This window comes from Anolis sagrei, chromosome 6, assembly GCF_037176765.1.
Source record: "Anolis sagrei isolate rAnoSag1 chromosome 6, rAnoSag1.mat, whole genome shotgun sequence".
Taxonomy (NCBI): Eukaryota; Metazoa; Chordata; class Lepidosauria; order Squamata; family Dactyloidae; genus Anolis; species Anolis sagrei.
Window position 1 is genome coordinate 40,908,347 of NC_090026.1, and position 16,138 is coordinate 40,924,484.

Below are 16,138 nucleotides of genomic sequence, written 5' to 3' on the forward strand. Positions count from 1 at the left end.
CAAATCTCCACATTTCTGGCATTGGACAGAGTGAGACATTTAAAATTATCCACTTCTACAAACTCTTACATTTGCAGTCTTTGCATTTTCTTAGTTATTCTTTGCTGCCCCTTTTCTTTGGAAACGTAAATTGTATTTCGAAAAGATCAACTGAATAATTAAATTACTGCAATGCTAAAATGTGGAACAAAAGTAAAACCACAGGTGAGATAGAATTCATCTTGAGAACCCCTGTAGCTAGACTTCTGCTATGCACGTCTTCATTATAAATTGTAAAGTCACGAGTGAACAAAGAATTCCTACTAAAAGGGAAAAAGTGGATCACACATTAATGAAATTGGTGCCCTCCAGACATAAAGACACAGCTAATATCTAAAAGCATATGGATTACCTAACCAGTGGAATAAACTGAGGTCAGCGTCTAGGACCCTACTGCTGAGCAGGGCCAACAAATGGCCTCAGAGCATCACATGTGATGGCGCTGTAACAAACATGTTCAGTATCAGCATCTAGGCAGAGGACATCCCTGCTTACTGCAGTTCCTCTTATTCATAAACACATTATATAGCCAGAAGCAACATGCTGGGCATAAAGATGATTGCAGATGCTCTTTTTATTATTGTTGCTTTCAATATGTAGTATCCTTTTTAACAACATTGTGGTGTTTTATTATCAAGTATATGTTTACCATCAAGGCCACAGAAGCAAACTTTTTGTTATTTCTGTAGTCATGGTGGTGCTGTAATATAAATTGGTTTTAAAAAGTGCAACTGCAAAATGCTCAAAATATCCTTTAAATTAAGGTTGGCAAACTGTACTTCGACAGATTGGGAATGTATAAACAGTGCTAAAGCATGTGGTGATGGTGGTGGGTAGAAGAGAAAATGCTAGTTGTATGCTTCCCAGCGCAAGGAATTCGTATGGCTATCTAAAGCAGGGGTGGAGATCTTTTTGCCTCCCAAATATTGTTGAATTTCAGGTCCCAGCAGCAGGTCCCAGCAGCAGCTCAATAGTGGGAGCTGCAAGTCAACAGTGTGGACTGCAGTGAGTTGCTATAAGGCCATTACATTCTGAGACTAAAATTACCCTAATTTATTTATTGATTTATTTACAGTATTTTTATCCCGCTCTATCCCACCCCAAAGGAGACAGAGTGGCTTCCAAATTGGCAATAATTCAATGCCATGCAAACATACACATGCATTAAAATCAGTAAAAAAAAATCATAGCATATCAACATTTGTCTGTCTGTTTGTTTGTTTTGTTCTGTTAGAAATGTAATACAATTGTCTTACATTGTCTTACAATTGCCTGACACGATAAAAAATAAACATTAACATCAACTATTGAAACCACACAAGATCCGAAGTGATAATCCAGGAGCCATTCCAATCATGTTACAATTACTTCATAGCCATCTATTGCACTGATTACTCTCCGAAAGCTTGGCTCCACAGCAAGGTTTTTAATTTCTTTCTAAAGGTCAGGAGGGAGGGAGCTGATCTGATTTCACTGGGAAGGGAGTTCCATAGTTGAGGGCCAATCACTGAGAAGGCCCTGTCTCTTGTCCGTCCTCACCATCTGCACCTGGGAAGGAGGTGCGACCGAGAGCAGGGGTTCCCCAGAATTTCTTGGCCTCTGAGGTTGAGGCTCATATATAAATCTAGGAATTTTAGTCAAAAATTAGCTTTTTTTGGTAAGTTCCAGGGCCAGAGTGGAACTTAACAAGAATGGCCTGCCTCAGGGAAGCATGCTTGCTCCATCAATGCTTAACATTTACACAAATGACCAGCGACTGCCAGAAGGGACAGAGAGTTTCATCTACAGTGATGATTGTGCTATCACCGCTTAAGCAGGCAGCTTTGAAATTGTTGAATAGAAGTTCTCCGAAGCTTTAGGTGGTCTTACTGCCTGTTACAGGGAAAACCAGCTGATTCCTAATCCATCTAAAACACCAGAAGCGACTTGCAGTTTCTCAAGTTGCTCCTAACACAAACAAAAGTAGAGTGATTGAAAGTGAAAATCTAGTCCAGGGGTCCACAAACATTTTAAACAGAGGACTAGGTCACAGTCCCTCAAACTGTTGGAAGGCCGGATTATAATTTGGAAGAAAAATGAATGAATTCCTATGCACATTGCACATATCTTATTTGTAGTGCAACAACACTTAAAAATACAATAATTAAAATGAAGAACATTTTTAACAAATATAAACTTATTAGTATTTCAGTGGTAAGTATGGGCCTGCTTTTGGGTGATGAGATACCGTTGTTGTTGTTGTGTGCTTTCAAGTCATTTCAGACTTAGGCTGACCCTGAGCGAGGGCCGAGTAAATGACCTAGGGGGGCCGTATCCGGCCCCCGGACCTTAGTTTGAGGACCCCTGATCTACTTCATCCTGGAAGACATTTAAAAAATACCACAATTCCACTCTATTTTCTCCAATATGGCACTGCTTCCTTCTCCTCTTCAACTTATTAATATTTCTTAAATTGGAATGAGCTTCAAACATATCCATAGGTGAGATCACAATCCATGATTTTGGCCCCAAACCTTGCTCATGACTTATACATGAGTTACTTATACATGGGTTTATGTGGCAATTAACCTGTACTGCGTATCCATTCCTGCTTAAGAACATAAACATGTTTTCCAAACTCATACTGACGGCTACCTAATCCAGAAAGTGTTTAATATGTGTTCTTGTTTGGTGCAGGAGACTGTGATGGAGATTCCAGTTTTCTTGTAAACGTTGGCTAGAAGTATTACAGCTTTTATAACTCCCAATCAGCAACTGGAAGTGTGTTATAAAGCAGTGGGGAACCACTGAAAGAGCCCTTTTGCCTAGCTGTGATAACTGGCTGTTGTTTCAGACATTCATTAATTGCCTCCTTCAGTGCCCAGTGTCAGATTGAGACAGAAAATATATACACAGCCCTCCCAAACCTGAAGAGACTGCTACGTTTTGGGTTTTGTAAGAGAGGGATCTCTGGAGTGAAAAGAACAGATTAGGCGGCAGTGTGCACTAAACAAGCCCCGTATTTCATGAAGTGATTAATATTGCAAGTATTATCTCCATAACCATTAGGACGAGGCATATGTTTTCTAAATGCCTAAAAATGAGCCTGCTGCAAAAGGAAACATAGGAGTTGCCTGGAATCCCACTTTTGCAAGAGATCACAGCCTTCCAAGCTACTCATTTATCTCTGAGTTCGTCTTTTATTTCAACAAACGAATCCTTTCTAAAAACCCTGCCTTTCTAAAAAATGACAGAATCCTTCATTTGAATGCCCTTAATTTAGAACTGACAGGTGGGTACACTCATGTGGAGAGAAATGTGAGGAAATGGCAACCTTCCTTTTGTACAAGAAAATAGAAACAATGAATATTAACCTGTCACCAAAATGCTGATAAACAGCTGTTCTCCGCCAGATACAAATCCACTACTTAATCCTTGCCCTGGTTAATTCAATCTTCTGTTTTTTCATTTGATCGAAACGCTTCAGTTCTGGGATTATTTGTGCCAGTTGCAGTAGCGTTCGTCCCATCGACAGGGTTTCTTCTTCAATCCTCGCGTTTTTGGAGCAAGCCATTTTAATCGCAGGCCTGGATAATATTCCTTTCCCCCTATTTTAAATTTGTTTAAACAAAGGAGAGTACTGTAGTGATTGTGAATGTGGCAGTGTACGCTGTCGTGCCACACTACGCAAACCACAGACGCTTTTTTTTCTCCTCGTTGTAGATTTTTGTACTTACATCTGATAGGAGAAATCCCTCATTTTCTTGCTTCTGGTGTTTTCTGTGAAACAATGGTCAAGAGGAGATTGACCAGTGTTCCCCCCCCCCCTTTCTTTTTAGTTTAAGGAGATTGGGCACATCTTTTGCTTTGATCCTTCTCTTGGGTCTGTTCTGCCCTAGATACTGCTGTGTGATGACAATAAGTACGACTTTGTATTTTCATGTGCTTTTGGGATAATTCTATATAGGTTGGGCATGATCTGGCATCATGGCAAGCCAGGATAATTGAAAATTCTGGTCTACGTTCATAATGTCAGTGTGCTAATGCATACTGGCCACTAGTCTTGGGCCGGGTTATCGTTTCATCCATTTATTTTGTGTTTTCATTCCGTTGTTTTCATTTGAATGGTACAAAACAGTTCAACTCCCCATGGTACGAAAATAATAGTGAATTGAAAAGGAAAGTTGCAACAGTAACTATGTGGTTGCCTGCATTTCAGGCCACGTTGTGTGGCCCAGGGAGTATTTCTACGTTGCCTTACCTCTGAACCCAGTTGGGCCAATCAGAGGAGTAGAACCTCTCCTGATCGCCCCCAAAGTGCTCATTGTGTGATGCGTGTCTGTTGGTGCTGGAGCTCGCTCTTGTGCCTGCTTGCTTTGCTGCCAGCCAGCCACAGATTTTTGCCTTAGCTTGGCTCCTTGTACTTGGCTGCTGGCATATTTTTATTTCTTTATTTTTAAGAAACTGTTGGAGGGCCGGATTATAATTTGAAAAAAAATTGTATTTCTATGCATACTGCACAAATATAAAATTATTAGTATTTCAAAGGGAAGTATGGGCCTGCTTGTGGCTGATAAGATAGGATTGTTGTTATTGTTGTGTGCTTTCAAGTCATTTCAGACTTAGGTTGACCCTGAGTGAGGGCCGGGTAAATGACCTTGGAGGGCCTTAGTTTGGGGACTCCTGGGCTATATGAATGAAACAAACAGAAACAGAGAGCGATTCTATATAAATGCACAAGACTACTGGCCACCAGATTTCTTCCCTTAAAATTATATGTTGCTAAACAAACCTAGGACATTTAATCTGGATTGTTTTATGATGTCCAGACCTGAAAGTCTGGCTTGTTTCTCCATTCACAAGCCAGGAAAATATCCCATGGCAAACTGAAGTTCCTCAAGAATTCCAACTTGCTGGTGCATGAACCCATCCTTTATATCAGTAACCTTTAAAACCTTTGTGTAAGGTAGATGAGTATTATTTTCCCCATATTAATAATACTGGCTTGTTAGAGGAGAAACCAGGGATTTTCCCCCCCTGACTTCCATTTTATTCTAGTCACACAACAGCAAATATCTCTGAAATTCACACACCTCATAGGAATTTATGGGTTGAGTCCCTCTCCCAAGCTGTTTTAGCACCAAGAAAGCAGGTTTTTTGCTACCAAGAAGTGCTGGCTTTAGCTAAAGCCCAAACGGTTCCAGTCCGGCTTACCTATCCAAACGTATCTCCCCTTATGAACCGCCTAGGACCTTAAGATGGTCTGGGGAGGCCCTGCTCTCGATCCTGCCTTCCTCGGAGATATGTTTGACAGGAACGAGAGACCAGGCCTTCTCAGTGGTGGCTCCTCGGCTATGAAATGCTCTTCCCAGGGATATAAGATCAGTTCCTTCCCTTCTAACATTCCGTAAAAAAGGTTAAGACCTGGCTCTTTGAGCAAGCTTATACTACTGGAGCATAAATAGACAAATATACATATATGGAACCAACGACAATGCAATTGGACAATTATTTTAGTAAGGAGAGTCTGAGGATTTTGTTTTTACAGGCTGTATTGTTTTTATATCACATTTTAAACATTTTAATTGCTTTTATAATTGTTTTAAATGTATCTTTATAATTTGTTATGGCATTGAATTGTTGCTGACTGTGAACCGTCTTAAGTTGCCTCTAGCTGAGAAAGGCAGTATACAAACGTGGTAAATAAATAAAAAAATAAAAAACCTAAGCAGAGTGGGGACATTTTGTTTCAAAAGAGTAAACCTTTTTTTGCAAAAAATAAGTACAAAAATAAACAAACTTGAGGGAACATTAAAAGACCACACCTTGCTCACCCTGGCTTAACATTTCCATATAATACAAGTTGTTGCTTCCCGTCTGCTATATTTATAAGATCCTTGGTGCTCTCAAGAATGGGCCCACTGTATCTCTTTCCTATCACTGTTGGGATCTAGTTGTTTCTTTGATGAGTTCAGGCTTCCTCTCCCATCTGTTTCTTTTGGTTAGTAAACTCAAGAAAGAAAAGCCATTACCTCCTCATGTGTTCCCATCAGGATTAGTTGTGTCTGCTCTTCCCACCCTTCTATTTAGAGAAACTGCATGATATCTAACTCTCTGATGGGACTGTGTATTTTGAGTTTTGGGTCACTGAATCTCTTTGAGCTCTTCCTAAATGTATGTGAAGCCTAGAGTGAACAAATTAGTGTAGATTAGAAATTTTATACATGGCTGTTTCCATGGTGGAACGCCACAGAACTTGCATCACTGTAGGTGAGAAAATTAAAATAGTCTCATTGCCATACTTTTTGCCCCCTGCTTTTTCTCCCCGCAGCTGCCATGGCAAGGCAGAAGAATGTATTGGCCTCTGCCGTGCTCTGGTAAATATCCTCAATTGGATGCTCCGCTGTGCTACTTTCTACACAGAGAAGATGAAAGAGCCACTGGAGCAAGGCGTTGCAGAGAACCAACTCAAGATGTGCCTGGACCGACTTGTCAAGATCCTGTCCAGCACCAAGAACAGGGCTCTGATTCATATAGCTAAGCTGGAAGAGACACGTATGTAACTGATGCATTATTATTATTATTATTATTATTATTATTATTATTATCACAACAAGATGAGTCCACAGCAGACACTCTGCTGGCTGTTGAATTGGATCACACATCGGACACTTCCCAATTATTATTATTATTAATATTAATATTAATCACATAAGATGTAAGTTCTAGATTCATGTGCTGGAGCTTAGGATTCACTTGCAGCCCTTGATTAAGAATATCCGTGTTGAACCCTATTATACAATCTGATGTAGGACCACACTGGACTCTGCCTACATGGGCTGGCATTGCTATTTTCTCTTCCAGCAAGTTTTTTTTAATTTCCAGCTATCCCTCAACAGAATTAATATTTGCATTTATTTCTTTGCTTTTAAACTTTTAAGGCAGAAATAGCATGCGTTCGATTTTGATAAAAGCCTGAATTTGAAGAAAGATAATTCTGGAAGCAGAGCATACATTTATATGTAGGTGGTCTTTAATTCAAACAGTTGCATCTCCAAGAAGCAAAGGTAGGAAAGATCTGTATTATAGACTAAGAGCTTTGGTAGTTAAAGATGACCATTGCTTGGGAGATCATTTTGTATTTCTTGAATCCCACAAAACTTGCATCTGTGAAGACGTTAACATAGATAAAATATTGCACATAAGGTATTTTCCATATTTGTTTATGATTCTGACCTATATTGTTTGTGGGCCAGGAAATATAAATATTTTGTGTTATTGGGCCTTTTCTCTCTCCTACATTTCATTCTGCTGAGTCTCAATTGAGGCCCTTTCCAGACAACTGTATAAAATCTAGATTATCTGCTTTGAACTGGATTATATGGCAGTATAGACTCAGATAATCCAGCTCAAAGCAGATAATGTGAACTATCTGCCTTGATATTCTGGATTATATGGCAGTGTAGAACAGCCCTGAGTTAGTCCCAATTAGAGTTTATCAGTGAGGCTGGATCTATAGTGTCCTATATCTCAGGATCTGATCCTAGATTATCTGGCAGTGGAGTCTCATATAATCCAGTGGAAAAAAAAGATAACCTGGGATCAGATCCTGGGCTATAGGACAGTGTAAATTCAGCCTGAGATTATCATTGTTGATTTAGCTGATTCATTTTGGGTAACAGTTGAGTTTAGGCCATTATGTCAGATGTTACATTTCTGGTAATAAACTAGACATAGATTTTAATCTCTACTACTTTTAGCTGAATTGGGAATTACTTGATAAAAATTTAAAACCCCTATTTTTCATTTCCAGCTTCTTGGAATCCAGTTGAACAGTCGCTTGCTAAGTTAGCAGAAAATTTGGGGCACATCAGCAACAATCAGTTGAGAAACCAAGCTGAAGAGTGCATCAGTCTTGTCAAGACGTGAGTAGGCCACATCAACAGTGCAAGAAGTGAAGGATTTGAAGCAAATGAAATTGGAATTTAAAATCTGTCCCCTACCTTGGTCCTTATTTTCTCCCTAGTATCCCCTCCATGCTCTCAGTGCATTCAGAACAACCGAACAAAACTGGTTTCCCTACCGTCCATGCTGTGGTGCTTCTTGAGGGGACAATGAACTTGACTGGAGATCCGCATCCATTGGTGGAACAGCTCATGATGGTTAAAAGAATGCAGGTAAGACCGAACAACAGAAGGGATCTTCTGTGTTACTGCTTCTATCTCCTTCCGTTCGCATCAAAAACATCTGACATGTAGCATGTAAGAGAGAGGCTGGAACCGATGTATTGTCGAAGGCTTTCACGGCTGGAATCACTGGGTTGTAGGTTTTTTCGGGCTATATGGCCATGGTCTAGAGGCATTCTCTCCTGATGTTTCACCTGCATCTATGGCAAGCATCCTCAGAGGTAGTGAGGCTGGAACCATTTCTTAAGACTGGACATCCCTGTAGCATTCTCTAGAAATAACAATAAAGCAGTTTATTTATTTATTTATTTATTTATTTAAAACGTCAGAAGCGACAGTTATAATGTATAGAAAAACCACAAACAAAGTTAAAAACTTGGCATTATACTATATTTCCTTTGACCAGAAGCTGGCCACTTGGAGTGCCTCTGGTGTCACTGTTAGAAGGCACTCTACTGTGCATGTGGCAGGGCTCAGGTTGCATTGTAATAAGTGGTCTGTGGTTTGCTCTCCTCCACACTCACATGTTCTGGACTCCACTTTGTAGCCCCATTTCTTAAGGTTGGTGCTGCATCTCGTAGTGTCAGAGCTCACTTTGTTCAGCTCCTTCCAAGTCTTCTGTGTGCCCAGGAGGGAGTCTCTCTTCAGTATCAGACACTGATTGAGGTTCCAGGTTTTAGCCTGCCACTTTTGGACTCTCACTTGCTGAGATGTTCCTGAGAGTATCTCTGTAGATCTTAGGAAAGTGTTTCTTGATTTAAGGCTTGCTGGCTGATATCAAAACAGAGAGTGGAACGGAGATGTCAATGCCTTGGTCCTTTCAATACAGACCGCTACGTCCCAACGGATGTCAGGTGGTGCAATATTGGCTAAACAGTATACTTTCTCCATTAGTGTAGGGTGTAGACATCCTGTGATAATGCGGCATGTCTTATTAAGAGCCATAGCCAGTGTTTTAACATGGTGAAATGTATTCCACACTGGGCATTCGTATTTAGCAGCAGAGTAGCAAAGCACAAGGGCAGATGTCGTCACTGTGTCTGGTTGTGACCCCAGGTTGTGCCAGTCAACTTTCTTATGATATTTCTAGCACCCTCTTTTTGCTTGATATTCAAGTAGTTTGGGAATTGAAAGAGAAGAGATATGGTTATAATCCTTCTATTTAGTTCTAACTAAATTCGACTCAGTCAATGCTTGGTTGGTGAGTCAACACATAGGCAAATCCAGTTAATTCAATTATTCTAATTTGGGCTAATAGAAGAATTAGGGATGTGTTGCCTTTTCCTGGCCATTCGGAACTTGATGAACTTGATAAACCTGATGACTTCTCTGCATAGCAGCCATCACAGTTGTTATTCCTTCAACACAGCAGGCAGGTTAGGAAGCAAAGTTTTCTTGTGGCATGTTTCTTATCTCTTTGTCCCCCACCCAGTAACATCCTTGTTAATGTTGGCTAGTACAAATTGTCATTGGGAACCATTCCAAGCTATAGGAGTCTATGAAACTCAGCATGCTTTATATAAGAGGTTGGGTGAGGAGGGGTTGGGAATGTCAGCTAAGCCCATGGGTGTGCTCTAGACCTCATGTTGTGCCGATCATGAAGGCTGGGCTGCTATGGGTATAAATTATCTGCCCCGAGAAAGGTCTGCTTTCACCATCTATCATTCTCTTCCCCACTAGCACATCCCAACCCCACTTTTCATTCTGGAAATCTGGAAAGCATGCTTTGTGGGGCTGATTGAGTCTCCTGAAGGCACAGAGGAGCTGAAATGGACAGCCTTCACTTTCCTTAAGGTAAGGCATCCTTGGGCCTTTGTGCTGGGATAAAAGAACCAGGTTCAGGTCCTTCATACAAGTTGAGTTTTTCAGGTTCGTGAACAGCAGCTAAAGAAGTGTGAAGAGTTGAATCGTTTCATAGCTAATAATTATTTATTTATTTGAGTAGTCATATGACCATTTTAAAATACAACATGAGTAAAAGACAAGGCAAAAAGGAGAGGACAGTAGCTGACCTTCTATTTACAGTCAGAATCTTATTTTCCTGTTTCTTCTTTCAGGAAATGTGCTCTTTTCTTGATAGCTTTCAGAATAAAAAGGCTTACTCTGACTATGGTGGATCTTTCTTGTCCTTGCAAGAAAAATGTCAGAAGATCATTTCTGTTGGGGGACCTGCAGTTGGATAATATTGGATGTAAATATCAGTATCGCAGTTCAGCATATGCTGGATAGTCAATTAAAAAATGTTCGATATCTTCCACTGTTTGTTCTCCCCATACGTAGAATCTCTCACTTCTTGGGAAGTTACAGTAACGCCCGGTTTGCATCATAATATCGAGTTGTTCAAACCTAGCCCTAGTATATATTCTTCTTAAGGGTAAAGGAAGTGAGATAATCAGATAGTGTTCTAAATGAATATTTATTGTGTGAGAAGCTAAAAAACTTGTGGCAGAAGACCTACCTATGCTTGTTAGGTCCAGTTGAGCATAGATGTACTTGTTTTGCCTTAGGTCCTAGATAGTTCAGAAATTGTAAAGGCAGGCTGATTTTAGCCAACTTATTATTTAGAGCCACTATCCATGATGACTTTTGGCTATGCTGGACTTGGTTCTTTAGACAAAGGTTTTTAGCTTCTCACAGAAGAAATATTCATTTAGAAAACTATCTGACTATCCCATTTCCATTACCCTTAAGAAGGATATATACGAGGGCTAGGTTTGAACAACTTGGTATTATGATGCAAGCCAGGTGTTACTGTAACATCCCAAGAAGTGGTTTCATAGCCGTCATGGGTCCTCAGGAAGGAGAGCAGATTGCAGCTATGTAGTAGAAAAAATGTTTTGCCCTTTATCAGTCTCTAACATTGTACGATAGGATTGGGAAATAACTTTGTCTGAGATGTCTCACTGCCAGTCAGTGCAAACAGTACTGAGCTTAGAGGCATAGACAGTTTCCTAGAAAATGTTGGATTTTATTCAGTTGTGTGGAAAGGCCAGAGAAAGTTGCTGTTGTCTCCTGACTTTGGCCCCTGAATAAAATCCCACATTAAATGGTTTGAACTATGATATATGGCAGTTTGGACTCAGGGCCCTTCCACACAGCCATATAACCCAGAATATCAAGGCAGAAAATCCCACAATATCTGCTTTGAACTGGTTTATCCTAGGGCCTTCCCACACAGCCTTACATCCCAGAATATCAAGGCAGAAAATCCCACAATATCTGCTTTGAACTGGTTTATCCTAGGGCCCTCCCACACAGCCTTACATCCCAGAATATCAAGGCAGAAAATCCCACAATATCTGCTTTGAACTGGGTTATCTGAGTCCACATTCAGATAATGTAGGATTTCCTGCCTTGATATTCTGGGACAAAGGCCTTTGGGCCCTTCCACATAGCCATATAACCCAAAATATAAATATCTGATTTGAACTGGGTTATCTGAGTCCACACTGCCATATATTCCAGTTCAAAGCAGAAAATGTGGGATTTTATTCAGCAGTGAGGAAGGGGCCTTAGTGTGACTCTTTGTGATTTTGTTAGAAATGCTGCTTCTACATTCAAGGTTGCTTCCCCTTTTTCCTTATGAATTTTATTTATTATTAAAGTATTTACCCTATTTATACCCCACCTTTCTCTACCCCAGTGGTTCTCAACCTAGGGTCCCCAGATGTTTTTGCCTACAACTCCCAGAAATCCTAACAGCTGGTAAACTAGCTGGGATTTCTGGGAGTTGTAGGCCAAAAACATCTGGGTACCACAGGTTGAGAACCACTGCTCTACCCCGAAGGGGACTCAAGGAAGCTTACAACAGAGGCAATTATTCAATGCCTTAAAACACATACAATTCCAAAATATTAAAATGAAAAAAAGGTTAAAATTAATACATATTAGAGATTTAAAACATTCAATTTCATATTAAAATCAAGAACTGAAAAAGTGACTTCAAGAAGAATAGAAATTAAGAATGTTTCTTCTTGAGAGATAATCTCAGTATGTGGTGGCTTCAAGGCTTCAACCAGAAATCAGAGTATAGGTATTATCGAAATGAGCACCCTCTGCCTTTGTGTTTTAACACAGAATGCATTGACTAGAAGTATAGCAGCAACTCCTACACTTGGCAGGCTATATAATATTTCTGGATTGGCCGGTGTGGATATACAGGATTGCTATTTATATACAAGGCTTTGTATTGTTGTCTTGTTACCAGAGCAGTGCCTTCATCCTGTTGTATTCCAGTCCCCTTGGAACCTTGGTTTGGAAAACACATTGCTAATCTAGATCAGGTGTCACTGTCTCTGAACCAGTCCTAACACAATACAGCTGCATATTTTGGAGATCAGAAACTTGCTGTAAAATAAAAAAAGCAGATTATTTCAAGGCCCTGCAGGATCTATGTGAGAGGCCTTTCCCACACACTGCGGCCTGACCTTTTCCTCAGTTAACTTTTATAGCTGTGACTTCTTTCTTTGGTTCAATATATGTGGTCAGAAATATACAAGTAGTGCCCTGTGTAGTGCACTACAATTGTTGTGATCTGGAGTATATAAAATAATCTTCCTAAGATGTTTTTGCTTTCTGTCTTTCTGAACTGTTGTTTTTGGTACAGCCTGGAGGAGTCTCTCCATTTAGCTGTATAATTTTTTCGCTCTGTGTAAACATAAGCCAGATGGCTTCTGCCTTTCTTCTCCCTGGCTTCTCGGTAAACATTCTCTGACGCTGGTAGATTCCCCAAAAGAGACTCAACAAATTGCAACTTAGCATTCCCTGCCTGCTCAAGTAAATCTTAACTGCAGCTCAAGTACATTGTGTAATTGATCATCCACGGAGAGAGGAATAAATTAAGAAATAAGAAAGGGACCAATAGATATGCATCCACACACATACACACGCGTGCATCCTGGATTATTAAGTTGGAATGTTCTAGAACAAAACAAAAGATGTAAGAAACAGCCGCCAGAATGTATTGCCTCATGGGAACATCAAGTTCAAGCTACAGACCTCTTATTTTTGCTTTTGTTTTGTTTTTTCTTCATAATTTGGTGTGCGGAGGGCTTTAGAACTCTTTATCTTTGGAAAGATTACACCAAGAGGAACAGTTGATACCACCTAATCTGTTTCATAATCAAATAGAGATTTGAAACCTTAGCTGTCGCAACTTCACATCCCATATTTCCTATCACATTAACACCTGTTTTCATTAGATAATTGAAAAGGTTAGGTCAAATTACAGCTTTGTTTCCTCTAACAGAAAGCAACAGCAAGAGAGTCTGAATTTGTCCTGAGCTTTTGAATGAGCTACTTTAATACCATGGAATGTTCATTGATATTCCAACTTTCAGGGGGAAGAATCGTAACAAATACCAATAAATAAATAAATAAATAAATAACCCAGTAACATAATGTTGAAAAGCAATGCATTTTAAAGGAGACTAGGGAGAGGTAGCTCTTCACAGGGCATAAAGATAAGGTTCAGAGTGCATCTAGATCAGTGGTTCTCAACCCTTTGGGTCCCCAGATGTTTTGGCCTTCAACTCCCAGAAATCCTAAAAGCTGGTAAACTGGCTGGGATTTCTGGGAGTTGTAGGCCAATAGGTTGAGAACCACTGATCTAGATTGCAGAGTTAATGCAGTTAGACATCGCTTTAACAACCATGGCACAGTGTTATCTTAAGATAATACACCAAACGGCCCTTTTTCTACATAGAGCAACAGCTGAGAACTGCATATTTGGAGGCAATTGGGGTAAACTGTAGGGGTGACACAGATACCTGAACTGGATTGGGATTGTGTAATAGCTGGACTATTTTAACTTTTGTTTTAACCTTCGTCATGTGGTATGAAGTTTTACCTTGTCACTTTAATGATGATATTTTTAATTATCTTTAATTTTTAACTGAATCAAGTTTTAACTGTGTTTTAATGTATGTTCACTATTACAGAAGTTTTAGGACAGTGATTAGTGTCTATTTGTGTATTTTTTGTTTTGTTTTTGGGTTGTTTTTTTGTCTTTACTGTTAATATGATCAGAGAACTAATCAGTAAACTTTACTCACATGGCACAGTGATATGGAATCCTAGGATTTGTGGTTTGGTGAGGAACTAGAGAAGGTTAAAGACTTTGTCAAACTCCAGCTCCCATGGTTCCATAGCATTGAGCCTTGGTATTCAAAGTGGTGTCAAACTGCATTCATTCTGAAGTAATACTTCCAAAGATAAGGGAAGTTTACCTGTCCCAACATGTAAGCCAGAAAATCACAAAGAAAATGAGGTGGGTCATGACAATATCTCATTTACTCTTTTTCAGATTCCACAAGTACTGGTGAAACTGAAAAAATATCCCCAAGGAGAAAAGGTAAAAGCATGCTTTTGTGTTGTCTAGGCCAAATGTTTATAAGGAAAGTGAAAAAAAGTGAAACAAGTCCTCACAATGACTGTCAAGTGCTGGGATTAGAGGTGGTGTTTATAGCATCAGATACATTCAGAAAGAAAATATTTCACAATGTTTGCTAACCATGAAGTTAAAGAATTACATTATCTCCCGGAGGAAGGATACCTCTAGTGATTAGGTTTTTAGAAACAATACAGTCTCCAGGGTTTGTGAACCTTGTGGCAACATTTGGTCCGTTGCCTAGTAAGAAGCAGAACACTTAAGTGGATCGTTTGGTTTGATTCAGAAAGACAGTTCTTCAGCTACCTTGATAATTACTTCTACTGAGATAATTGTATGAAACACAAAGCCTAATATATCTCTTGCAAAGAGCAAGCCACACAAAAAAAGTGACCTTTCACCATAATACCTTTAAATGGCACATAAATGGGTAGACATTTTTCCAGTTTGTCATAGATTAAAGGTATTGCTTTATACCCCACTAATATCAAAAAGACCTTAATTTGCCTGCCAGTATTATTGCAATGTGTTATCTTTCTTCTGTTTTTAATAAGGGATTGCAATTTTATAATGCACAGTGTGCAAAGTCTAAAAGAGAAAATCTTGTACAATTGTAGGATTTCACGGAAGATGTGAATTGTGCCTTTGAGTTCCTCCTGAAGCTGACCCCACTGCTGGACAAGGCTGATCAACGCTGCAAGTAGGTTCCCATTCTTTCTGGCCTGAATCAAGAACCAACCTTTATATAGAGCTGATTTGAGGGTTGTAAGTGTAAGTTTCATTTTCATGTTCACCAGATTCAGCTCACTGGTCCCTTAGTTCTCAAGCTCTACTCCTTGAAGCTGAGACACAAAAAGTTACGGTATCTGACAACTTCAGTTTGACTGGTAGGGTAAAAAGTTGGGTTTAAGGGAGCTGTTCATTTTGCTGTGGGATTCCAGAGCAATCTGATTAAGAACAGGTGGAGCAGAGTGAGAGCAGGAGTGAGGTTAAGATAGGAATTCTTAAATTACATTACAGGGTTGAGTAGGGTTAAATAACAAGAGATGTTTAATATAAAAAGAAAACCAAAGGAAACTACTTTGGGGAGATCATAGGGTTATTCCAGCTAGGGAACAGATTTGAACATTGGTAGCCAATCAGATGGGTGAAGTGAGGACTTCCCTGGTTAGCAGAGACTTGTGAAAGATGTAGACTTTTATTTATTTATTTATTTATTTATTTAGCAATTTTGTATACCGGTCTTCTCCCCTCTATCGGGGGACTCGGGCCGGTTTCCAACAATAAAATCACAAAACAATCATTAAAAACATCATATAACATATTCAATTAAAACGTTATAACAGCAAAATGCAATCACATAATAACAATGGTCAGTCGTCATAGTGTATTCGTTGTCCATCATTCATCGTCATCTATCCGATCACAGAAATATTGATTCACTCGTCGAAAGCCAAACCCCATAGCCAGGTTTTCACCCGTTTTCTGAATGGCAGAATGGAGGGGGCAGTTCTGATCTCCAGTGGGAGAGAGTTCCAGAGTCAAG

At 39.7% G+C, this 16,138-nt stretch overlaps 1 protein-coding gene across 4 annotated transcripts in view; it reads left to right on the forward strand.

Annotated features, from left to right (window-relative positions):
- The window catches only part of MED24 (mediator complex subunit 24), an 80,317-nt gene that overhangs the window by 26,880 nt on the left and 37,299 nt on the right, over window positions 1-16,138 (forward strand). For all 4 annotated transcript variants that reach the window (XM_060781051.2, XM_060781052.2, XM_060781053.2 and 1 more), the window contains exons 6-11: window positions 6,350-6,573; window positions 7,832-7,943; window positions 8,045-8,195; window positions 9,885-9,998; window positions 14,509-14,556; window positions 15,210-15,292. In XM_060781051.2, the coding sequence (XP_060637034.1) occupies window positions 6,350-6,573; window positions 7,832-7,943; window positions 8,045-8,195; window positions 9,885-9,998; window positions 14,509-14,556; window positions 15,210-15,292 (732 nt within the window). The remainder of the gene's footprint in view (window positions 1-6,349; window positions 6,574-7,831; window positions 7,944-8,044; window positions 8,196-9,884; window positions 9,999-14,508; window positions 14,557-15,209; window positions 15,293-16,138) is intronic.